The sequence below is a fragment of the Terrapene carolina genome, unplaced genomic scaffold, assembly GCF_002925995.2.
Source record: "Terrapene carolina triunguis isolate 2854851 unplaced genomic scaffold, T_m_triunguis-2.0 Scaffold42, whole genome shotgun sequence".
NCBI classification, from domain to species: Eukaryota; Metazoa; Chordata; order Testudines; family Emydidae; genus Terrapene; species Terrapene triunguis.
Window position 1 is genome coordinate 70705600 of NW_020664393.1, and position 25787 is coordinate 70731386.

Below are 25787 nucleotides of genomic sequence, written 5' to 3' on the forward strand. Positions count from 1 at the left end.
CAATGCAATCTGTATGGCTGCATTAATCAGCATGTGCACATACAATCAAAGTGAATGGCACTGCTAGTAGTCTGATATGTGTATCTGATCATTTCAGCTTCATACCTTTTTAACTTCAGATGGCTTTGGCTTGGCACTTTCTTCCTCCTCTTTATGCTCCTTCACAATTTTTTCTGTACTCTCATTTTGAGTTGGCTGGTAAATAAAAACATGCATACTAAATAGAATGTGTGCAGAATAGATAAAACTTACAATATAATTATTAAGTGGGATGGAGTAAAACAGGGCAGTCAATAGGGGGACCCCAGGCTAAATCCAGATTCCCAGACACTTTTGAATGGACCCAAAAATCTTTGTATTTACTTATTATTACCACTGTTATTTTTTATTATTGTTTTCTCTGGAGTCTGGACCTTGACTTTACCTTGATAAAAAATAACTGACTAGCCCTGGGAGTAAAGTAAGAACAGTAACTGAAGCATATTGTCAGAAATACCGCTGATGATCTTAACTTGATTTCTAAAATATTGTTAACCTCTTCTGTCTTCCACACTCTTTCTCCTCCCTGCCCCCGAATGTTTATTAAATTAGCTGTCAGCTCCTTGGGGCAGGAACTATGTATGTTTCTGCAATGCTTAGCAAAATGAGACCCTGATGTTGATTGGGGTCTTTGGACACAACTGCAATACAAACACATTAAAAAGAGTTGTAACAGACTGAGGACTTGGACAATCGGACACCTCAAGGGAAAAAAAGGTTGAGACCCCACCCAAATAAGCAGCTAACCCAACTGATAGCGTACTATAATATTTTACTATAAGAATATAATGGGTAAGGATCTTTTATGAAAGCCTGTAATGAACTTAATAGTCATTACGAGATATGCATACAGGTTATAGTTATGAAAGTATGTGATTGTATATATAATAATTTTAATTGCAACTGTGGTGCCACTTCAGTATCACCTCACAACAGGGCAGTGAAGCAATCAGGCAGGCTGAGACTACCTCTCCACCCAGGTGAGACTGCCTTCAAGCACATAGCCATTGTCCAAGCCCAGGAAAAAACAATGAGGAACCATCAATGCAAAATGAGAACAGCCTGAAACTGAAAAGAAAACCGCGGTCTTTGAAAAATGAAGAGCATGCAGAACTTGGGGACAGTCTCAAGGTGGGGGCTGTCCATGAATGCTGGATCCCTCATAGCTAGGGGATATAGTAAGAAGCTGTTTTAAGGCAAGAGGTAACTCTTATTAGAAGAGAGATGTTTATCTGATATGAAAGTGGAAAGCCTGAAGTTAGGTCTTTAGATTTAAATTTAAATAAATTAATGAAGATATCCTATCTCCTAAAACTGGAAGGGACCTTCAAAGGTCATCGAGTCCAGCCCCCTGCCTCCACTAGCAGGACCAAGTACTGATTTTGCCCCAGATCCCTAAGTGGCCCCGCCCCCTCAAGGATTGAACTCACAACTCTGGGTTTAGCAGGCCAATGCTCAAACCACTGAGCTATCCCCTCCCCGTTTATTTTCTGTGTGCTTTCCCTTATTATTTCTTCTTTGAGACTGTGCTTTTTCTATTAAACAAACTTTTTATTTTTATCCGAACAAGGTTCTCTGGTGTGCAAACTGTATGGAGAGTGTGTGCCAAAGTGCACTGATAACTGGGGAGGGAGGGCGGTTGCTGCTTTCACGCCTTCGGGGGTGAGGAGCCAGAGGGGAACAATCTGAGTGTGTCTGGTAATTAAGAACTCAGGGAGACCTGGGATTGGAAGTGCTGTTGACATTACCTAAACTAGAGAGAGCCAGGGTGAGACCTTGTGCTTGTGGGCAGGCTACTGGTGTCAGGGAATTGAACCAGCACAAAGGACCCCAAAGTTACATGACAGGTTGTAACAAAACCCACTGCTGGTCTGTGTGGACCCCACAATGTCACATGACTCCATTACAGTTCAATTGACATAACTTCATAAAGATAAACAAATAAATATTCTATCTCCAAGATGTACTCATCCTGGCATTTGATATCTTGCATGTCTGAACAGTAATCTACGCTAAACTGTAAATTCCCTGGGCAGGGACTATGGGTTCTTACTCTTGTAAAACAGAGGACACTGTTGGAGTTGAAATATAAAAAGTCCACAATGAGAAATTTCTTTTATTGATGCAACTGGAGCACTATTTGAGTAGTCAGGGAAATAGGAAACAATGTCAAAACCCAATGGAATAGATAGGAAAATCTAATTTTTTTTTAACTGCAGTTGTGATGCTGCTATATTCAGTTATACTCATTTTCATCTTTACTTTTCCTTTTGTGGATACATGTTCCTATCAATACTCTCTTAGGCATTTGCTAATGAAATGACTTCCCTAGAGTGATGTTATCCAATAAAATTCTCCTAAATTTATCTTCAGAATAATACAGTCAATGTACTCACAGAATGATTGCCGTTGAAACGAGTAGGCAGCCTCCTGCCAGGCATCTTTGGTCTGCTTGCAGTAGGGTGTGACAGATTATCTGAGGTAGCTATTACATCAAAACTTAAAAGATCTAGAAGAAGGTGAGAACACAGACCCCCTTTAAGTTCAAAAGGTTCTCAGGAAGTAGAAAACAATTTTTTTTAAATCATTAAGGAGAAGAGAATTGATCAGAACAACAGTACATTCAAAAGACTTTCAGCACACTATGCTCTTAGGATATGCAAGAAATAACTGTCATATGCTTTTAGTAAGTCTGGAAAACAACATTTTCATTAAAGAAACTAGAGAGAATTGGCATCTATTAGCTAATAAAACAGTTTAAAAACAAGGAATTCAAATTCATATTCCCACCAGAACAAGAGAGGCTCAAGAGAGAAGGTGACATGAAGCAGATTTCAACCTCAAGTGTTGAGGAAAATACATAATTGTTTCTTGAAACATATTTTTGAAGGAAATTCAGAATAGCATAATAATTTTGAGCCATGTCAGTTTAGATCCTTTAAGAGTTTTTCGAATAGTGTATTTTCCTATCTTGATGCTCTTGAAATTAAGCATGTGAATCAAAATTTAATGGAACCCTAACAGAAGAAACAATGTAGAAAGTTTTAAGTCACTACTAAGGGTCTCAAGAGGAATGATAAAATAGGTGGCATACATTCACTCATGTTAAACCTGCTTAAATGTGTACATCTAGTTGTAAAAATGGCTCCTGTTAGCTCTCACCTTCAATTTCGGCAGGCTTTATACGTACAATAAATAACTTGTGTACAGACAAGCTGCAAGCGTCCGAGAGATTTGTAGTCAAACATTCTAAATGTTTCATTTATTTTCACTTTCTGCTAGCTTAGACATCTTTTCATGTTAGGTGTGAATCTGCCTGTGCTTGTGACACTACATAAAGAACCTGGTAATTTAAGTATTGTTTCCCTGCATTCTTTGACTCCTCCTTGCTCCTTGAGATAAGTGTCAACTATTTACACTCCAGGGACACAAATATCCATTAGGACAAAACACCATTTAACAGTACAAGTAAATTATTTTAGAGTGCTAAAACTGAAGTAGTTAAAGCTAGTTTATCCACTGTGTGGCTACAGGTTAATTAACCTCTCAGTGTACCAATCTGAAAAGGGTGTAGTCAGGCTTAAGCGTTTGTAAAGCACTTAAACATCATTATCACAATATTATATGTCATGTATTACAAAAGAGTATTTTAATTTGTAAGATATCTGCATAATACATACTGACTTCCATTTTGGTTAAAATTTATCATCTGTTAATGTTTATCTCTACAGTCAAATCTTGATATGGACTTGAATGCAAGTCAATACACACTTAGTGTTTTTGGTTCCGCATCATATAACTTCAATACATCATAATGCATTTGGCAGATCAGCAGCTAATATTTAACTTCATTCTCTATTTATTACATTATCCTTCCAGATTTCCTCATCAATCGTCAAGCTCTAAGTATCATAGAAATCATAGATGGAAAAGACCTATTCGGGGTCTTTCCATAGTACTTTAGTGTTTTATCCAGGAGAATTTCAAATGGCTCAAGTGATGGGGCATTCATAGACTTGAGATCTCACTATTAGAAGTTTTCCCTGAACATTTAAACCAACTGAAGTGTCTTTCCATTACTTTTAGCTACACAGCTTTGTATATCCTTAAGAAATTTTGCTTCCTCTTGGTGATTACACCTTTCAGATATCTCGACTTGCCTATCCCTCCTTTTAGTTGTTGCTTAGCTAAACTGGACAAATTCTACTAAGGGATTTTTAAGGGCACTTATCACCCTTTGTAAATGTATATTAATGCTGGCAACAGAAGGGAAAAGTAGATGTAAAGGGAACAGAGATGAGTGGTGAGAAATGGAAGGAGAAATCTGAGAGGTGAGGAAAGGAGAGAGTAACGGGGATAAGGAGACTGATGCAGAGGGCAGTTTGAGAAGAAAAGGATGGCCACAAGATAAAAAGGTCAGGTACAATACAGTATACAATTTGCTAAATGTCCTGCAGTAGCTGTCAAGGAGACACCTTCATATTCTTAATGGTCCACCTAATCTCAGAGCAGAAACCTGTGTTAAAAAGTAAACCTGGGCCTCCGTTAGTTAGTTATGTATTAGAGTAACAATGAGGATGAGAAAAGGAAGAAGGACTAAAATATGGTATTTATATATTCTTCCTGTCTCAGGAAGTTTCCTTTTGCCTGCGGTAGCAGCAGGAAGGAGGAACCATGGAGCAGTAAGCTTAAAGAGGTGCACAAACTGAATTACTTCATTACATCGTGAAGGATGCCAGCCTGTCTCCCATGGTCGAGTCACATGCTAGGCACTGACGTTTTAAGAGACCCATTTGTGTCCAGAGAGCAATATTTCATGAAGACTTGGGAGAAACAGAGTCCAAGACTGCACCTGTTGCCTGTGGTACATTATGGTAGTACTGGGATGATCCGTAGAACTGTTTCTTTGCTTTAAGACTGTAAACTCTTTGGGACAGACTGTTGTTACACCTCAGTAAAGTGCCAAGTGTAATGTAGTGCTATCACAATACAAATAACAAAGGGAGTGCTCTATTCAAATTCTGGCAAGAACTGCGCAAACAACAGTAGCAGTGGCAAAGCTAAAGCCAATTTGGAGAAATAAGAACATCTCCCTGGAATCCAAACAAACTGCTGCACGCATTGGTCATCTCCATTTTTCTGTGTGCGTGCAAGACATGGACCCTTACGGCAGAACTTGAACGGAAAATACAGGTAGTAGAGATGAGATACTTCCGTAAAATCCTGGACATCTCCTACTTCGACCATGTCACTAATGAAGAGGTCTGCAACATCATCACCCAATGTGCTGGGTCATATGAAGACCTCCTGACGACCGTGAAGAAGCGCAAGCTTAAGTGGTATGGCCATGTAACAAAATGTTCTGGCCTATCCAAGATCATCCTCCAAGGGACAGTACAGGGGAGGAGAAGAAGAGGTAGACAGAAGAAGAGATGGATTGACAACATAAAAGAGTCGACAGGAATGGACTTCGCAGAGATTCAAGCACTGACACAATCATTGGGGTGGGGACAATTGGCTGATTGCTCATCAGTGATGGTGCCCCAACGACCAATGCGGTTATGGGAGTGATGATGATAATGATGATGATGATGACCACTTGATGCAAGAGGTTTTATTTACCTTTGTATAATATTACCTATAATGGGTGAATTCTGACCCCATGGAAGTCAGAGAAAGCAGCCTACTGAGAACACCTACCACTACCTAAATCTGGAGCTGTACATTATAGCAGGGTCATGAGCAAGTTGGGACAAAGCATATAATAAAATAGAAAAAGATTCAGTCAGTCAGAAAAATGGCAGTCAATAATGTATCCAGCAATAGTTGGTGAATTTTGGTAGTGAAAGTGTCCAGTGGTCTGGCATATACTATTTCCATTTGTCTGAAGAACCACAAGGCACAACAACAAAATGAGAGGTGAATGAAGAAGTGAATTAATCCCCTGAAGTTGCCAGGGTTAGCTACACTGCAATTATATGAAATGAGGAAACCCAACATTCATACCATAGCAAGAAGAGATAGACAGCTGTTTGCGCTGTCTTTCACCCTTTTAAGACTAAACTTCATCCCCACAAAAGATTAGAAGGCAATCATCATAAAACCCAGAATATTAAGACTTCAACCATGAAAAAAAATGATTTTAAAGTTATTAACTATAATTAAGTATGGAGAAACAAATGGTACACTGCAAATCATTGGAAATGAAATCAGAGGAACGTTTACATGTTATGGGAGGTAATTACACTCAATTTTTAAAACAATATATTACAGTTTTATAGTACAAGAAGCCAACAGGGTAAATTATAAAGACTTGTTTCTAAGACTTAATATACAAAAATTAAAAAATACAAAACCAAAAACCATCAGTGTGCATAGCAGACTTGAAAATCAGATGATATTTTGTGTGTACAAAGATGCAGTAAAAGCCATCCACCCCAGCCGCATCAGAAATATGATCAATATTAAATGTAATCCCATTTCAAAAACTATATTTGGGGCCTCACCTGACAGGTTAAATAATTGTGTGTAAATATTTGCACACTTTATGAAATCCCATAATTTTTTAAAAATGCATTTAAAGGTAACTACGTCTTGTCTGCTAGCTAAGGAAAATCTGCATCCAAAACAAACAAAAGCATTTTAAAATAAAAACCAAATTTTAGTATATACAACTGCAAATGAAAATTAACTCTGAGCTGCTAAAAAGAAAGGGCTACGTGCATGTACTGGTATGACACATGTACAGTGTTTGGATTTCCTTATATAATGTTATCTTACCAAAATGGAGAAGGGTAGGGTAATTTCCTGACACGTAAGAAGGGAAACATGGCAAACAGGATAGGAAACAAAATCTGGAAAGAAAAGTCAAGGAGAGGAATGTCTAGAAAAAAGATTCTGAACCAAAAAAAAATTATTTTACAAAGCAGGAAAAAGAAACATTTGTAGAAGGAATAGAATTGTTTCACATGTTCAGCATATTAGCATTACCTATATTATTATACCTTCATGTCTCAAACACACAGAATCACTCTTCAGTCTGTTGCAGTCTTGGTTTAACTCTCTCTAATCGAGGGGGGAAACTTTTACTGTCCTTTTCAAATAAATCATCAACAAGTGGTGTTCAGAAGTCTTCACAAATATGATCTCTGAAGTATTTATTGGTGAGCTAATAGCAACAGGCATGATTTTCAGAGGTGTTGAACAGCAGCGTACCATTGAGGTCTGAAAAATCGGGCCCAACAAATATTTTTCATTTAAGTAAGTATTCTGAGACCCTATACGACCAGAAACAAGACTGGTAGTTAAAATGGCTACAGACCAGTTAGAGAGATACAAGGAAGATTAGTGATTTTGATAAAAATTCATCCTCTGTGCATTCACTTCAGTGAAATCACACCAATAAGTTGTGATAACACACTAACTAGAAAAGCAAAGCTTGGGTCATCTGACCTGAAGACAGGACATCTCTTATGGCTGTGAAGGCATGTGTTGCATTTTCTATTTACCATGACTCTTACAAGATTATTTTGTTAATCTTAAAATTGCCACAGACAACTGAAGTGTTTGACATTACACAGCCCCAGTTTTTGTAGCATTAATAGGTACTTCCATAGCAGTGAAGTACATACTGAAATTTCAGTGGTGTGGTTTATAGGTTTCACTGGCATGAGTTGGGATGACTGCATTACATGCTAGCGGTAAAGCCATGAATGAGTTATGCAGGTCATTACAAGCAACCATGGATAAAACCTTTATGCCACACTTTGCCACCATGCACTCTGCCTGTTACACAAGTTACATAAAACCTATTTTATGGAGGTTTGAGAGAGTTTGGAAAATATTTATTGGGACTAATTTTCCTACTCCTGTCAAGTATCTTATTTAATATGAGTTCAAACATACTGGGCTATAAAAGTGCAGAGGTGAATCTTGCCTGTTGTGGGGTTTCAGAAAGGGGTATTTTTTCCCCCCGGTGAGAAAATTCTCCTCCTCTGAAATATGCAAACAGTTTGCGGCACTTCATTTTTTATTTGGGGGGGGGGGGGAGAGGAGAGGGCGCGCAGCTTTTTGAAGTTGCTCAGAAATGTACAGTGTTAGAGGTATTTCCACAGGGTTCAGTAGGTAGAAAGCAGATGATGTGGATCAAACCAAGGTACCTAATAAATTTATCACATTGCTTTGCGATTTGGCATACAGCTAACACATCTACATATAAGATCTTTAAGGGGACATACCAAACTTTGAGTTAACCGTATCTATTTATCTTAGGTAAAACTGACAAGCCTTAAGAATCAGTGTATGTGCATTTACAATACAAGATCCTGATCTTGTAACTGACTCCATGCAAGCAGTTGCCCTGAGTTCATAGTGAGGCAGTTGAAGGATTGGGACCTACCTTCATTTCAGGCTGATACAATATCACTTTTGAAGGCTTGTTTCATATGAGACATTGGTGATTTAATACGACCTAGGAGAAGTCTTTTAACTTATGTTTTTACTCTATTCTTATTCAAAATAGGCAATTAAATTTAAAAAAATCTTGTGCTTTGATTTCAATATGTAAGCACAAAATGCCTGCACTCCAGCCTGTGGGTAGCCTTGATAGATAATTAAGAATATCAAGATAAAATTAGCAACAGCAAACCAACAATCTCTCTGCCATCCACAAAAACTAGAATTTCTTCAGCTCCCACAAAAACTAGTTGTGCCAAATAAAAATCCACAGATCCTTGCTCAAATCCCATCACTCATCCCATTTGGGTTTTATAGATCAGAATCAACTTCTTAAACTCCATCCAGAAACCAACAGGCAACCAATACAAATCCCGGAGCACTGGTGCCATATGCTCACCACTTTCTGCCCCAACTTCAGTATCCACATGCAGATCCCCACAGGGTGTATTGGAATTGCCTAAACTTCAAGCAACAAAACCCTGGAGGCCTGTAACATAGTCCAGGCCTGAGAGAAAGGGTTACAACTTCCTTCCCACCTGGGAGGGAATAAAGCCATTCTGCTCAATTCTGTTATATAGCTGCCTAATGACGACAAGGGGTCTAACAGGATTCACAAAGTGAATGCTCAGCTGACAAGACGGGGACACACCTTCAATCAATGGGTGACAATCTTTGCCATATTGTCCAATTGCTTCCCCAAACATAACATGACAACCTCTGTTTCACCTGGCCTCAGCCTGCCCACTCTTATCAGAGCTCTAATCACTACCATACACGGAGAAAGAGAATTGCTCCCTATCAGTTGGATGAAAGGGAAGGATAGATTCAATGTCATCAGCACACTGAATGCATGTCAATCTGTGCCCAGTCTTCCAAGCAAGCTCAAATACGCACAAAAAGTGATAAATGAAACCCCACATGACAGAACCATGACGGCACAAAGCCAGCCACCCAAAACTACACTTTTAGTTCTCTCTCAAAGGAAACATGCACCCACACTAAAGAATAAACATCCACGAAATAAAAAGGCATGTCCCACCGTTATCAATCCTATCCACAAATCACTAACATTCAACAGCCACTTTCTCCAAATCATCATCAATCCACTCTCTTCCTTAAACCCCCACAAAATACATGAGCCTTGCAGTGCTCACTGAAAGTCATCAAACGCCTGCCCTGATGTACCAGTAAGATGGGGAGTACATTGAAGATCTGTCATGGAGGGGATCCTATACCAACGCCCTCTCTCTGAAATCAGGGTACTGTAAGCGTGAGTGCCTCTGCTGACTTGTGGAACTCCTTGCCTGAGGAGGTTGTGAAGGCTAGGACTATAACAGTGTTTAAAAGAGAACTGGATAAATTCATGGAGGTTAAGTCCATTAATGGCTATTAGCCAGGATATAAGGAATGGTGTCCCTAGACTCTGTTTGTCAGAGGGTGGAGATGGATGGCAGGAGAGAGATCACTTGATCATTACCTGTTAGGTTCACTCCCTCTGGGGCACCTGGCATTGGCCACTGTCAGTAGACAGGATACTGGGCTAGATGGACCTTTGGTCTGACCCAGTATGGCTGTTCTTATGTTCTTAAGGTCCTATGTCAAAACCTTAAAGCTATATCTAATACACAGCCAATGGCATCAGTGTACAGGACTTGACTCAGTGCAGTGAATTATTCTAGTCTCAGGGTGACAAAGGCAAGGATAACTGTAGGGAAGGTCTACATCTGAACAAAAGCATCACATTCTCCTCGCCTAAAGATGACAAAGACATGCTGTTGGCCACACCTGCTACCTGACCATGTAGGAACAGCACAAGATCTAATACAACCCCCAAACAGGGAACCTGAGTAACAGGTTTCTGGCACACTTTTAAAGCAAAGGGGCTAGTATCTCAGTCATTTCATCTACCAACCTACTAACATTAATTCATTCTTGCCTGAAAAAAAAGCTTTGTTCAGTTTACGCTTATCGAAGTCCCAATCTTAACCAGATACTGATTAAGTCACTTCACTGTCGCAATCCAAATAAAACTTTTAAGCGATGGCACATTTAACATAGAAAAAGAACTATTTTAGAAATAATTTGGAACATATTAAGCATTTTTGTGGGTACTACTTGCAATATTCTTAGGGTGCCTTATTATACACTAAGTTCAACTGTTCAACGTTCAGAGGGAGAATGACTAACTAATAGAATTAATCCACTAAAAATATTGTTACTATCTTTTCTATACAGAAGTCATGATTTCAAAGTCACATCTCAGAATCCAGCAGGCACAGAAGCAAGTGCTGCACATCCTAAGGGGAAACTGGAAGCCTCCCCTTTTCATTGAAAAGGGCCTGTAGAGCCATGAGATAATGACCCTTAAAATTGTAGTCCAAAATTGAACATTCTCCACCTCACACCTTAGTTCAGTGCAATTTGGGTGGGAAGTTACACATTTTAGAAATGGAGTAATTATTTCTGTTACACATCTCTAAAGGGTCATGTCCAAGATGTCACCCTGGGTTGAGACCATGTGGGTTTAATGCACTAGAAAATTTCACATTTAGAGGCCAGTGTTAAAAATTGGTATAAGCAGATGTACAGAAGGAACTGTGTGTTCTCAAAACTAGTCCCCCTCATGAAGGTTTGCACAAGATCACAAAAGTCACCATCCAGTTTAACGGAACAGGCAACCTCTGAATAGGAGGCACACGCAGGATTGAGATCACAGTGATGTTATTGACAAGGAAGGAATATATTAGTAGCAGTTATGTTGGGAGAGCTTGCATAGCATCTGTCCAGAAAGTTGTTGGTTCTGGGCAATACTTGAAGTTCTCATTAGACAGGGGTAGAACTGCAAGTCAGATGTCAGATTAAGATCAAGGTGCAACTAGCAAGAGTTAGTTCATTTTCATGAGCACAAAATACTCAAATTCAAAATTGTAAAGCACTAATGAAGGAGCTAGCCACAAAAGTTGTCAACTAGACTCCACAAAACTATAAATGAATGTTATGAACAGTAGTAAAGATATTAAATAGGTTCATTAAAAGTTATTCTATGTGCAAAAACAGCAGGAAGGTGCACAGAAAACGACAGAGAAAAAAGGAATCTTTTTATAGGAGGTCAGGCAATGACAAAAATATCCCTTTAATTGAAAAAAGGAAGCCACTATACAGGTGTTCATTTTTTCTAGCTAACTCAATACAAAGTAAGGCCTTATCAGTTCTATGCATATTAGCCTGATAAATATTGTACATTATTTTTCCCAGTTACAGAAAAGAGCTATCAGCAGTAACTATTTAAAAAATTGTATTCCCAACCTAACACATGTAACTGCTCTTGCACTAAATATTAACATGTGTATACTTCAATAAAAGTTTATTCTAATACCATGAGGGTATCCCAGTCTAAATAGAAAAGGCTCAGAAAAGCTCTACAGTACGGTATTTTCATTTGTTTTTCATCTTACCTGGTTCTTTAGAGCTCTTTACTGCAACTGAATCTACCTCTACTGATTTTGGTCTAAGCGGTAAATGTTCAGAATCTAACTTTGGTTTTATTAGTGGCTCAATTTCAGATTTCGGTCGAAGGGAAACCACTTCCCCATTAGATCTGTAAAGAAATAAACAGGCAGTCTGAATTTGAAACCTGTCATAATTCAAAAACATATTAAGAGTTAAAATCAGAGAGGAAAATGTCAGTGTTTCCCGTTCTTTAAGAATTTAGATTTAAAAATGATTTCACAGACTGGCTCTCACACCAAGACAGAGAAATAAAATCAATGTTGTGCTAGTCAAACATATTTACTTCTGTTAGGACTCTTATGGCCAAAAATCTGCCCTCCAGATATGTGCAGGGCTTTCAGTGGGAGTTCCACATGCGTACTTCAAGACATCATTTGGTAATATTTTATCACCGTTTAGGCACACTGTATGAACAAATCTAACCCTTTGCACAAAAAATGCTATAGTACAATGCAACAAAACAAAAGACAAGAACGCTGAACACCATCTTCAACAATATCTCCACTTCAGAAACATTCAGAGGTGAGGTATGAAGGGTCCATTACCCTCATTTTTTTTTTCCTTAAAAACATTCTTAATGGATTAGAATGGGTGGTTACATTTTGTTAAATATCCTGTATAGATGGTCCTTATTCTAACATTGGAGAGTCTCTCTACACCCTTTATTACTGTTCTGACAGTGAAAGACTCCTAGATTTTCCTGCATCCTAGAACCAAAAGTAAACAGATGAGCCATTCCTTTGCAGCTCTTCCAACTGCATCTTGCAGCTAAAGGTAAAAGTTCCTTTCTTAGGAAGCTTACAAAGTAGCAGCCGTGTTAGTCTGTATCCGCAAAAAGAACAGGAGTACTTGTGGCACCTTAGAGACTAACAAATTTATTTCAGAAGCCGTGTGAATTGAACAGTTTGACAGGTTAAATGTAGGTTACTAGTTCCCTTTCCTCTAAAATGTGTCTCTACACTCATTTCCCCATTTCTCTACATGGGGATTATTATTGCAGCAGGGTTGCCTTCTCTTCTCCCATTCACTCAGGATAGTGTCAAATATTGAGCAGCTGTGGATGTTTTCAGTCATAAGAATGTTAAAATTCTCTGGCCACAATTTATTATTTGTCAATACACATATATCCCCTTTGGAATTCTGACCAATACCAACTGTTACCCAAATTGAAAAACATTTTTGTTTTATACTTTACCTATAAAACAATAAATCTTGAAGTCTGCTGAAATATTAAGTCAATACCTAGCCAAGAATGGGTGGCCCTCTGGAGATTAACAGTATAGAACTGCACTCTTGGATTGCAAATGCATCTGCTGCATGAAAGCCAGAGCGCTCAAAGTAGTAACCACTGGGAACCTAGTATCAGGGGGTAGCCATGTTAGCCTGTATCCACAAAAACAACAAGGAGTCCGGTGGCACCTTAAAGACTAACAGATTTATTTGGGCATAAGCTTTTGTGGGTAAAAAACCTCACTTCTTCAGATGCATCTGCATCATGCAGAAGTGAGGGTTTTTACCCACGAAAGCTTATGCCCAAATAAATCTGTTAGTCTTTAAGGTGCCACCGGACTCCTTGTTGTTTTCATTGGGAACTTCTACATGCAGTCTCACAGAATCAAACCTTCAGTGTGAGCTTATGTACAGAGCTGTGGCCTACACATCTGTTAGTTTCTTCCATTTAGAACCTACAGCACAGAAGGATGGTGAATGGGGATCTACACTGACAATCTACTCAAAGATCCAATTATTAAAACTGGCTAGTAACCTCTCTTCAAGATCTCCATTCTTGAGAGATTAACTGCTACTGTGAAGAGTCAGGTTTGAAGAGAACTAGTTAAACAATGACTGTAGGACTGCTGTCCTGAACTGAGCATCAGTTCTCCTGATGTGCAAAGAAAATTGCAATAGTGCATGAATAATGCACAGTATGGCTAGATACCAAGGAAGAGTGACCTGTCCCAGGCATCTTATGCCTTATCTATATTTACAATGGCATGTTGAGTACAGACACGACACAGCAGCTACATGCCATAGTGAAAGCAGGTTGAGCTCACGCTTGTCACTGTGCTGCGTAACCACATGCGGCAATGAAATGCTCTGATGGGTGGGGAGGGAGACCAGTGGAAAAGACTCCAGCAACTCCCCACTGCCATAGGCTTTCACTGCAGCAAGGAAGGCTCTAGCAGGGGAGAAGCAGCGGGAACAGCCAGAGCCGTTCCACACTGTCAGAGACTTTTCCGCTGCTTCCCCCTGCCAGAACCTTTCCCTGTGACAGGGAAAGGCACTAGCCGTGGAACACTACACTGCTAAAAATAGCAGTGTAGACGTGGGAGGTACTGCTTGGGGGTGCAGACAGCTATGTAGGGTATATACCTTAGGGCACTTTACTTGCCTAAGCTGTGCCTCACTAACTACACTATCTGCTATTTATGCCCGTGCTAGTTGGGTGTGCAGTGTCTGTACTCCGCATGCCACCATAAGTGTAGATGTATCTTCAGGAGAGAAGCAGGAGACAGACCATCTCCTGCAAGCCTTAAAGTTGTTCAAAAAAGATCACAAGACTTTTTGGTTTGGTTACAATGGGACAGTGTTTTTTCTCACACTCTCCTTACACTGCAAAAAGAGCTGATTTGTTTTTATTCAAACTGACAAAAAATGCCACCTCATCAGGCAGAGACCAGGCATGGAAAAATTTCAGTCTGAAAAAATAAAACTTCAGAAAGTTGTCAGTGACTAAAATCAGGGGGTCAGAATAGAAGCTAAATTAAACTTTAATACTAGTGGTTAGAAATCAGGATTAGAATAGAGGCGGATATGCAACTTCAACAACAGTGGTTGCTGTTACTCTGCTATAATATGAACTACGAAGGGAAGACAGAGAGAATTTAAATCCACTCAGGCAGTTGAAAAGAACTGAGGAATCTTGGAGTTTCACATCCTTATATGGCCTCACTCACCTGTTCCCAATGGTCACTACTTTTCTACAGGACAATGACTTCAACAGTGAGGGCATGTGCGCTCCAGGAGTGGGGAGTTATACTGACAATACTTAAGTGAGAAATTTGGTCATTTACACAGTGATGTGTGGCTCTCTCCAATGTGGTAATTAATTTCTTAAGTGTAACGCTCACAGGCTCCTCTACCCAGCACACCACAGAACACCACTAGTGACTCATTTTCTGTGGCCATAACTTACACAAAATGCAGCAGCTTTAAAACTTGCACTGCAGTTTAATGATTCAGAGGTCCACACAGAACGCAGGTCACAGTGCAAGGTTCCCTCTTATCTGATTCAAGTAAAATGTCACTTGACAATTAGAAAATTAACAAACGCTAAAGCTGATCACCACCCAGAGAATTTCTGAAGCATTGATAAGTATAGAGCACTGTGTATCCTTATGACATTTTCACCTTCAGATTAATTAAGGTTTTACAGTTTAGCAATGAAGCACATGCAAGCATAAACCAACGAAATCTATTTACTCCATTGGGTTAAAATTAGATAAAAATATACTCACTTGGACACAGGTGATGGTAAAACTGGTTTATCTGGTCGTTTTGGATGCAGAAGCCCAGCTTTAAATATATTAGTATTCTTGCTTGGAGGAACAGGCTTTTTGGGTGGGACTTGGGGAGCTACTGGCTTAGAAGGCTTCTGATCCAGAGCTGCCTTTTCATCTTACAAAATAAGGCACAAAAACATTTTTAGATACATTAGAGTAATTTATCTAGGACACTTTGGCATTTCATCATAATGGCTGCGATCAGAAATGATTTCCCTGAAGATTTGATGCGGCATCACTTTGAGACATGCACATTTCCACTTTTTACTTTTATCTAAACATACAAACTATACACCTGGACACAATAAATATGGTTAGCATAAACACTTAATGCAACTTCTTCAGTGATATTCCTGGTAATAGGTCAGTGATTCATTAGTGCACTGCAGACAACAGCTTAGTCAGTCACACACACACAAGAATTCCTGCTGTATGTCTAATGCCTTCCCCTTACATCAATTCATTACATCTACTACTAAAGATATAGATGTTTATCACTGTTTCTTTTACACATGCATCACAGAGCAGGAGTGATCTCTGGATGATGACTTCCTTGTGCATTTAGATTCAAATTCTGTTGGTTAAGGACCTTGTCTTCCTACATGCACACTGGTGGTACTAACTGAATATAAAACAAATGTATGAAAGTTAAACAGGACAACTAAACTTCCATTGTTTCATCGCCATATGCTCAGATTTTGTCAATTAATGAGGGAAAACACACATTGTAAAACTTAGTACTTTGTGGAGTACTTATATTTTCAAACCACTGTACAAGCATTAAACCAATAATCCTCAACATTCCTGTGAAATTAGGTAAGCATTATTCCCTCTCTGTAGATGGCAAAAGAGGCAGAGATACAGGGTGTTTACACATGGCAATTGGAAGTATAACTGCAGCTCGTGCAGAGATACTTGAGCTAGTTTTAACCTCGCTAGCTCGGGTACCAGTGGCAGTGAAGCCACGGCATCGCAGGCTTCAGCACAGGATTGCAAGCTGAGTAATTATCCAGGGTTCTAGACAGGCTTGTACAGCATACACTGAAGCCTGTGCTGCTGCAGCTTCACTGCTATCAGTACCTGAGCAAGCTAGACTAAAGTAAGCTCAGGTATGTCTACAGGAGCTGTATTCAAACCCCATGAATGCAGTTTAGACACACCTTAAGTGACTTGTTGAAACCGATACACAGGATTAAAGTTAGGAGTTCTCGATTCCTTGCACAAGGCTGAATCAAAGGGGCTTGGTAGAGCAGAGGAATGTCTCTTGCTTTATATGCAAGTGGTCAGAAATTCAAACCCTATATAATGTATCTGAGGAAATAGGCTCCAGTGGTTAAGGTGCTAGCCTAAGATTTGGAGACTCAGGTGCAATTCCCTGCTGTGCCACAGACTCCGTGTGACCTTTGGCAAGTCACTTACCTTCTCTGTGCCTCAGTTCCCCAGCTGTAAAATGGGGATAGTAGCACTTAGTAACAGTAGTACCTCAACAGGGATGTGTGAGGATAAACACATAGAAGATTGTGAACTGTTTAGGTGAGATACCACCCATGACAGAATCTACTATAAATACTGCCTTATTGCAATTTCTGAAGGCCTGAGATACTAGAATTCAAAGGTATGAAGCATACCAGTAAATCAGTGAAAAGGCTCAGTGTATTGGAATCGTATCTCCAGCAGCGCTTTTTTGGTACTGAGTTGGAGTAACTGATATAATGGGACAATACACAATTTTGCCACGTGGTGCTGCTAAATTATAAATACGCAATTATGAGATTTAGTGTTGTGTAAAAAGTCTTGTTAATTAATTTGTTTTTTTTCTGGTCTATGTATACTGGCTGGCTGACAAATTTTAAACTTTAGAAATTACAAATATATGTGATACGAGTGAAGAAAGGCAGCACAAGTTCTACAACGCTGTGTTCAACCTATAACAGTCACCAAACTGGATCAATAATTTTATATTTAAAAAAGAAAATCGATAAAAAATAAATATGAATCAGAGTCAACTATTCTGACATCTTTGTTTTTATTATGTGATATTCCTCAATGTTTAGAATGCTATCATCTGAACTTTTTTCCACAAAACAAAACCTAAATATGAAGGCTGTCACAAACCAAGAAAAAAAAAATTAATTATTAAATATTTGTTTACCACAGATCACCACACCATGGTGATCAGTCTCTTTTGCTATACAAAGCTATAGCAGTCTGTACGCTAACAACTATTCTGGAGTTAATAAACAATGAAAAAGATACTAAAAGTTGGCTAAAAGTTAATGCTACATAATGGAAAGGAAAATACCATACTGATAACTTTTTGCTCTTAGTAAATGTAACCAACGTCATTAAACGTCCTTTCAATAGTCGTATAAAAATACTGCTTATATAAAAGAGCAGCTAACCAATTCTTGTCCAATTTAAGGACAGACTTGGGCTATAACAGCCTAATTAGTCTCTCATAATAAGGTTTATAATTTCACATGAATATTAGCTAATATTTTTAACAGGACTAATTCCACCACAATTTAATATTTTATTAAAATGATTAGCAGTATTTGTACATGTTTTCAGGAGAGGTAGAAAATGCAAATATAAATGGAAGTTTATTTAAAGCAAAACACTACTACTATTTATCTTAACAGATTTTAAGGCTAGAAGGGACCATTATGATAATCTAGTCTGAACTCCAGCATAACACAGGCCTTAGAATTTCACCCATTTTAGAAAGTTCTATAGAAAGGCACAGCTCTGCACTTCACTTTCCATTTTTAAAAATGCAGAATTTCCCAGAATTTGATGTTCTATATAATTTGCTTCTTGGCCTATTATTCTTCAGCTAGTAGCTTGTTTAATTTAATAGTGTTAATAACAGTATTAACTTAAACAGAATCAAAACAAAGTATTCGTTTTTTCAGGTTTATTTTAGCTGCCAAATGGACACCAAATTCAGCCCTGGTGTCAATCTACTGACTTCAATTAGTTGGAAAAGGAAGAATGTGGTCCAATGAAGAAAAAAATTATTTGTTCTCTAATAATATTCAGACGCAAGATGGCTCACTAAACACTCATGCATATGGATTACTCCAAAGAATATATGTAGTTTACATAGCAGGTTATTCAAAATTTGTGCAGAAAGGCCAAAACTCAAATGGAGCTGGCTTACTCTTAATCATGCATTTGAAAATGCTGTCCTGAACACATTCTATGGCCAAGGTTCATTGGCTGCATTACAAAGTATCTTTATATAATATGGCCAAACTGTTATAACAATAGCATTTTTTCTTTCAAGTCCTATGAAGCAGATAAACTTAGAGAAAGAAATGGCAATTTGTCAGAAGTTTTCTCTTTATCCTAATAAACGCAAATTCTGTATGGACCTTTAGTTCCTTGTTCAATTTTTCCAAATACAAAGAGGAGAATTTTAGAAACATTACATTTGGTTCAGACCATTAAAAAAAATTTTTTTTTTTTTTAAGAGATAGTTCTGAGGCTTTAAAGTCGTGAAATGTATTGTGAGTAAATTAGCAAACTTCTCTACAATTAGTGAAAACGGAAACACTGAAAGATAAAATCTGCACGAAGACTGAATGGTTTAGGTGTTTACAGGATAGGAGATTTTTACTTCTAAAAGTCTAGAATCACAATATCTCCCCTACAAATTAATAACATTAGGACAATGTTGTAGATACACTTTTGGTGTTTTTTCCAAACAAAACTTTCAATTGAAGCCATTCACATGTTTGATGAAACATTCTCTATAAGAGCAGTAACTGATATTTCCAAAATATTTATTTTAATAAATATCCACTGTTATCCAGAATTACATCACCACATTTATTACAAAATTGCATTTAAGCAAATTATTAAAACTGCAAGTAGGTCATTATAAACTGTCATACCGACTGCAATTTCAAGACTAAGAAAATGACTCAGCAAAAGCAATTAAGTGTTATCATAATGTACAATATGTAGATTTAAATGCAGACACACAAATCTAAAAACCTTAACATACTTGCATAGTTTTAGAAACAATTATGATAGCAAACAACAATAAGTAATAACTTTTCCCATACAGGTATTTTATTTATTTAAAACAAAATAACTAAATATTGTTTAGTTCTTTTACATGAACTCAGTTTAATTTCAAGGTGAAGAAAATTGGTCTCACCTTTTTCTTCAGGTCTAGAAGAAAGAAACTTCTTCTCTCCTATTGGAAGTTCAGGCTTAGGAGCTGAACATAAAAACAAAACCGAACACATTTCTCAAGCAACTATAATTATCCTAGTCATTCGCTAAAAATATAACCTATGATTATTTGTATTTATACTGTTTCTTCTAGCCAAGGATCGTAATATAGTGTATAACCATTCATTTAAACTCAAAGATGTGAGGAAGTATTAAAATATTTCTAAACTTAGGCTACGTCTTCACTACGGGGGGGGGGGGCGATTTAAGATACGCAAATTCAGCTACGCGAATAGCGTAGCTGAATTCGACGTATCGCAGCCGACTTACCCCGCTGTAAGGACGGTGGCAAAATCGACCTCCGCGGCTTCCCGTCGACGGCGCTTACTCCCACCTCCGCTGGTGGAGTAAGAGCGTCGATTCGGGGATCGATTGTCGTGTCTCGTCGGTAATTCGATAATTCGATCCCCGAGAGGTCAATTTCTACCCGCCGATTCAGGCGGGTAGTGTAGACCTAGCCTAAGATTCAGAACTAGGTTCTGTCAGATGTGTCAAACAAAATACATAGCAGGATACATAGTGTCACTGGCATGAATTTGGGGTTGCTGTACTGCTCAGAAATGCAAAGCTACTTTTGAGTTTGGAAAGTCATCTTAAACTCTTGCCATACCACATCATCGTGAATGTGGAGCATAACATACGTCTTTACACAGGTACACTAAAATTAGAAAATCTTGCCTTCACGACTGAATAAAATGACTTGTTTCTAAACTCTCATTGCATTTATGAAGCTTCTAGAGCAGTGACTTTTGTTCCTTTTAATGCTCAAAGATTGTCAGTACATTTATCAGCATGCAACTTTTACATACCTGGACTTTTAACAGGAGGTGGTGGCTTCTTTGGCTTCTGCAAAGAGGATAAAGAATCAATATATTTTATAGAAAAAGACTGGCATCTGCTTATCAGCTTACATGCAAACTCATAGCACTTTTCATAAGTAGACCTCAAAGTACTTTACAAAGAAGTTCAGTACCATTTCCATTTTACAAATGGGGAAACCGAGGCACAGAGCAATGAAGTGCCTTATCGTAGGTCACCCAGCAGGTCTCCTGAGTCCCATTCCATTGCTCAAGAAATTACAGAAAATCCTTCTTGGACAGACAGCCAAAAATTAAAACAAATGAAATTATGCATTTTATAGTGCCAAAGCAATTTACTTACTCATTTTAACAACTATAACTGTAGGGCAATACTAATAAACCTACATTGTACCAGGCAATATTAAAAGAATCAGACGAAAACTGGCCAAAGATTTAGTTTTTACAAAAAATATGTTTTAAAAAAAATGAGATCAAAGAAATATTTTAATTGTTTCTTGAGTTCCAATAAAAGGGTTTTTTTTAAGGTGGGGGAAGCTAATAAATATTCCCTGGAGTGTTTGCACCCTAAACATCGCAGCCTGGGAACTCAAAAAACTAAACCTAAAACGACACATCTGCTTATGCACCAGCAGAGAGAAAGGTACATATTAAATCAAGCGGATTAAATACTGAGAAAGAATGTTTAAAAAGTTTCCTGTTTAAATATACTGCAGTATCACAATATCACAGCTGAAGATTCTTGTTTTTAAAATGAGTGATTTTTAACCTGGATATTTCCCATCAAATTTGAGACGATGAAATACTGAAGTCTTAGGTTTGTTTATGTTCTAGTACGCCTTTAAAATATAATGTTGTCCCTTTTGGACCTGAGCAGCTAGTCAAAATTTGGGTTGCTGTGGATGTTCCAGTTGGGAGTAGAAATTGGTGATAAACAAAACTGCAACAAAGAAATACCTGTTTACAAAGACCTGCTTCTCCAAAGGCAGGAGGAACCAAGAACAAAAGTAACAGTTTCAGTTTCTTAGCTTACAGCACCAAGCCTCTTTAGACAACAGACCTCAAAGTTCTCTCTAGCTTTTCCCACGGCCACACTGGGCTCAGAGGCTACTGATTGGCTAGCTTGCTTTTTGTCTCTGCTTCTCTGTACTGCTTCTTCCCTCTCTATTCTCTCCTGCCCCTGCCTGCTCACACACTACTCAGCGAAAGCCCTCTGCCCACAGCCTGGTCTTTACTACTAGAGTTAAATGGATGTAAGTGTCTACACTACAATGTTGCTCCCACCAATGTAAGTTGCACACTAAACTGATCTAATAACTCCACCTCTGCAAGAGGCATAGGGTATGTCTACACTACGAAATTAGATCGAATTAATAGAAGCCGGTTTTATAGAAATCGGTTGTATACAGCCGATTGTGTGTGTCCCCACATAAAATGCTCTAAGTGCATTAGTTCGGCGGACCGCGTCCACAGTACCGAGGCTAGCGTCGACTTCCGGCGCATTGCACTATGGGTAGCTATCCCACAGTTCCTGCAGTCTCCGCCGCCCATTGGAATTATGGGTTGAGATCCCAATGCCCGGATGATGCAAAACAGTGCCGCGGGGGGTTCTGGGTACATGTCGTCAGGTCCCTCCCTCTACGTCACAGCAACGGCAGACAATAGATTCACGCCTTTTTACCTGGGTTACCTGTGCAGACAACATACCACGGCAAGCATGGAGCCCGCTCAGCTCACCGTCACCATATGTCATCTAGGTGCCGGCAGACGTGGGACTGCATTGCTACACAGCAGCAGCAGCTAACTGCCTTTTGGCGGTAGACGGTGCAGCATGACTGGTAGCCTTCATTGGCGATCTGGGTGCGGGCAGCTGTGGGGCTGGCAGCCGTAGGGCTGCATTGCACCAGCCCCTTGCCTTTTGGTAGAAGATGGTTTATTACGACTGGTATCCGTCGTCGTTGTACTGCAGTGGCTGTTGATCATGGGCACCTGGGCAGACAATGATGGTTATCACTCGTAGTATGCTATTTTCTGCCACGCGCCCTGTTGGATCATTGCACGTTAGCAGAGTTGTAGTATGCTATTTTCTGCCAAGTGCCCAGTATTGTCTGCTAAGCACCCAGAAGAGGCGGATGGCGATCTGGGTGCTGGCAGACATGGGGCTGGCAGACGTGGGGCTAGATTGCTACACAGCAGCAACCCCTTGCCTTTTGGGCAGTAGATAGCATATTACGATTGGTATCCATCATTGTCATATTGCAGTGGGTATCAGATCGTGCAATAGACCTGAAGGCTTACTGCCAAGCGCCCAGTATTTGCTGCCAAGCACCCAGAAAATGCCAAGGGCTATCAGTCATGCTGCACCGTCGTCTTAAGATGTAAAAAATAGATTTATTCTGTATTCATTTGCTTCCCCCCTCCCTCTCTCCTGTTAAACCCTGGCTTTTGAGTTCAATCTTGGGAGGGGGGGGGCATTCTGTGTGACAGTTGTTTGTGTTTCTCCCTGATGCAAAGCCACCTTTCTTGATTTTAATTCCCTGTACCTGTACGCCATGTCGTCACTCGCCCCTCCCTCCCTCCCTTCCTTCTTCCCCTGGTCCGTAAGATACTACTTTCGCGCCTTTTTTCAGACCAGACGCCATAGCTAGCACTGGGATCATGGAGCCCGCTCAGATCACCGCGGCAATTATGAGCACTATGACCACCACGCGCATTGTCCTGGAGTATATGCAGAGCCAGGACATGCCAAAGCAAAACCAGGACCAGGCAAGGAGGAGGAGGAGGCGATTGCAGCGCGGCGATGAGAGTGATGAGGAAATGGACATGGACCTAGACCTCTCACAAGGCACAGGCCCCAGCAATGTGGAAATCATGGTGTTCCTGGGGCAGGTTGATGCCGTGGAACGCCGATTCTGGGCCCGGGAAACAAGCACAGACTGGTGGGACCGCATCGTGCTGCAGGTGTGGGACGATTCCCAGTGGCTGCGAAACTTTCGCATGCGTAAGGGCACTTTCATGGAACTTTGTGACTTGCTTTCCCCTGCCCTGAAGCGCCAGAATACCAGGATGAGAGCAGCCCTCACAGTGGAGAAGCGAGTGGCGATAGCCCTGTGGAAGCTTGCAACGCCAGACAGCTACCGGTCAGTCGGGAATCAATTTGGAGTGGGAAAATCTACTGTGGGGGCTGCTGTGATCCAAGTTGCCAGGGCAATGAGAGACCTGGTGATATCAAGGGTAGTGACTCTGGGAAACGTGCAGACCATAGTGGATGGCTTTGCTGCAATGGGATTCCCAAACTGTGGTGGGGCGATAGACGGAACCCATATCCCTATCTTGGCACCGGCGCACCAAGCCACCGACTACATAAACCGCAAGGGGTACTTTTCAATGCTGCTGCAAGCCCTGGTGGATCACAAGGGACGTTTCACCGACATCAACGTGGGCTGGCCGGGAAGGGTACATGATGCTCGCATCTTCAGGCACTCTGCTCTGTTTAGAAAGCTGGAGGAAGGGACTTTCTTCCCGGACCAGAAAATAACCGTTGGGGATGTTGAAATGCCTATCGTGATCCTTGGGGACCCAGCCTACCCCTTAATGCCATGGCTCATGAAGCCATACACAGGCAGCCTGGACAGGAGTCAGGACCTGTTCAACTACAGGCTGAGCAAGTGCCGAATGGTGGTGGAATGTGCATTTGGGCGTTTAAAAGCGCGCTGGCGCAGCTTACTGACTCGCTCAGACCTTAGCGAAAAGAATATCCCCATTGTTATTGCTGCTTGCTGTGCGCTCCACAATCTCTGTGAGAGTAAGGGGGAGACATTTATGGCTGGGTGGGAGGTAGAGGCAAATCGCCTGGCCGCTGATTACGCGCAGCCAGACACCAGGGCGGTTAGAGGAGCACAGCATGGCACGGTGCGCATCAGAGAAGCTTTGAAAACCAGTTTTGTGACTGGCCAGGCTACGGTTTGAAACTTCTGTTTGTTTCTCCTTGATGAAATCTCCGCCCCCCCCCCACCCGGTTAACTCTACTTCCCTGTAAACCTACAACCCCACCCTCCCCTACTACCCTCTCCCATTCAAGCACCACTTGCAGAGGCAATAAAGTCATTGTTACTTCACATTCATGCATTCTTTATTACTTCATCACACAACTAGGGGGATAATTGGAAAGGTAGCCCGGGATGGGTGGGGGAGGAGGAAAGGAAAAGGACACACTCCAATTGAAAACTTTAAAACTTATTGCTATGGAAATCATTTAGGGAGTGAGTGGGTGGCCGAAGGCCCCCCCACCGTGTTCTTGGGCGTCTGGGTGAGGAGGCAATGGGACTTGGGGAGGATGGCTGTTGGTTACACAGGGGCTGTAGCGGCGGTCTGTGCTCCTGCTGCCTTTCCTGCAGCTCAACCATACGCTGTAGCATATCTGTTTGATGCTCCAGCAGACGGAGCATGGACTCTTGCTTTCTGTGTGCAAGCTGACGCCACCTCTCATCTTCAGCCCGCAACTTCCTCTGTTCCTCCCGCGATTCAGCCCGCCACCTCTCCTCCTCAGCCCGCGATTCAGCCCGCCACCTCTCCTCTCGCTCATATTGGGCTTTTCGATAATCAGTCATTGACTGCCTCCACGCATTCTGCTGTCCTCTGTCAGCGTGGGAGGCAGTCTGTAGTTCTGTAAACATTTCGTCACGTGTCCTTCGCTTACGTTTTCGAATATTCACTAGCCTCTGCGAAGGAGAGACATGTGCAGCTGGTGGATGAGAAGGGAGAGGTGGTTAAAAAAGATACATTTTAGAGAACAATGGGTACACTCTTTTATGTTACATTTTGCTGTTCACATTACACAGCAGATGTGCTTTCGTTACAAGGTCGCATTTTTCCTCTTATATGGAGGGCCTGCCTGTTTGGTGTGAGAGATCACTCACGCAGTGCCAGGTCACAGATTTCAGCTTGCAGGCAGCCATGGTAAGACACAGTCTTTTGGCTTTTTTAACCTTCTTAACATGTGGGGATGGTTTCAAAGAGTACTGCTATCATTAACCATACCAAGGACCCGTTGGGTTGGCCATTTAAAATGGGTTTGCGATGTAAAAGGAGGGGCTGCGGTTTCAGGGTTAACATGCAGCACAAACCCAACTAATTTCCCCCCCCCCCCCCCCCC

At 40.4% G+C, this 25787-nt stretch overlaps 1 protein-coding gene across 3 annotated transcripts in view; it reads right to left on the minus strand.

Annotated features, from left to right (window-relative positions):
- CD2AP (CD2 associated protein) overlaps positions 1-25787 on the minus strand; it is a 131184-nt gene that overhangs the window by 9899 nt on the left and 95498 nt on the right. For 2 of the 3 annotated variants that reach the window (XM_024219150.2, XM_026655831.1), the window contains 6 exons: positions 20624-20660; positions 19738-19800; positions 15525-15684; positions 11952-12094; positions 2436-2548; positions 106-195 (listed from right to left, as the gene is read on the minus strand). In XM_024219150.2, coding sequence (XP_024074918.2) covers positions 106-195; positions 2436-2548; positions 11952-12094; positions 15525-15684; positions 19738-19800; positions 20624-20660 — 606 coding nt within the window. Of the gene's footprint in view, positions 1-105; positions 196-2435; positions 2549-6819; positions 6894-11951; positions 12095-15524; positions 15685-19737; positions 19801-20623; positions 20661-25787 lie in introns of those variants that run through there. The other variant, XM_024219151.2, reaches the window with a different exon arrangement.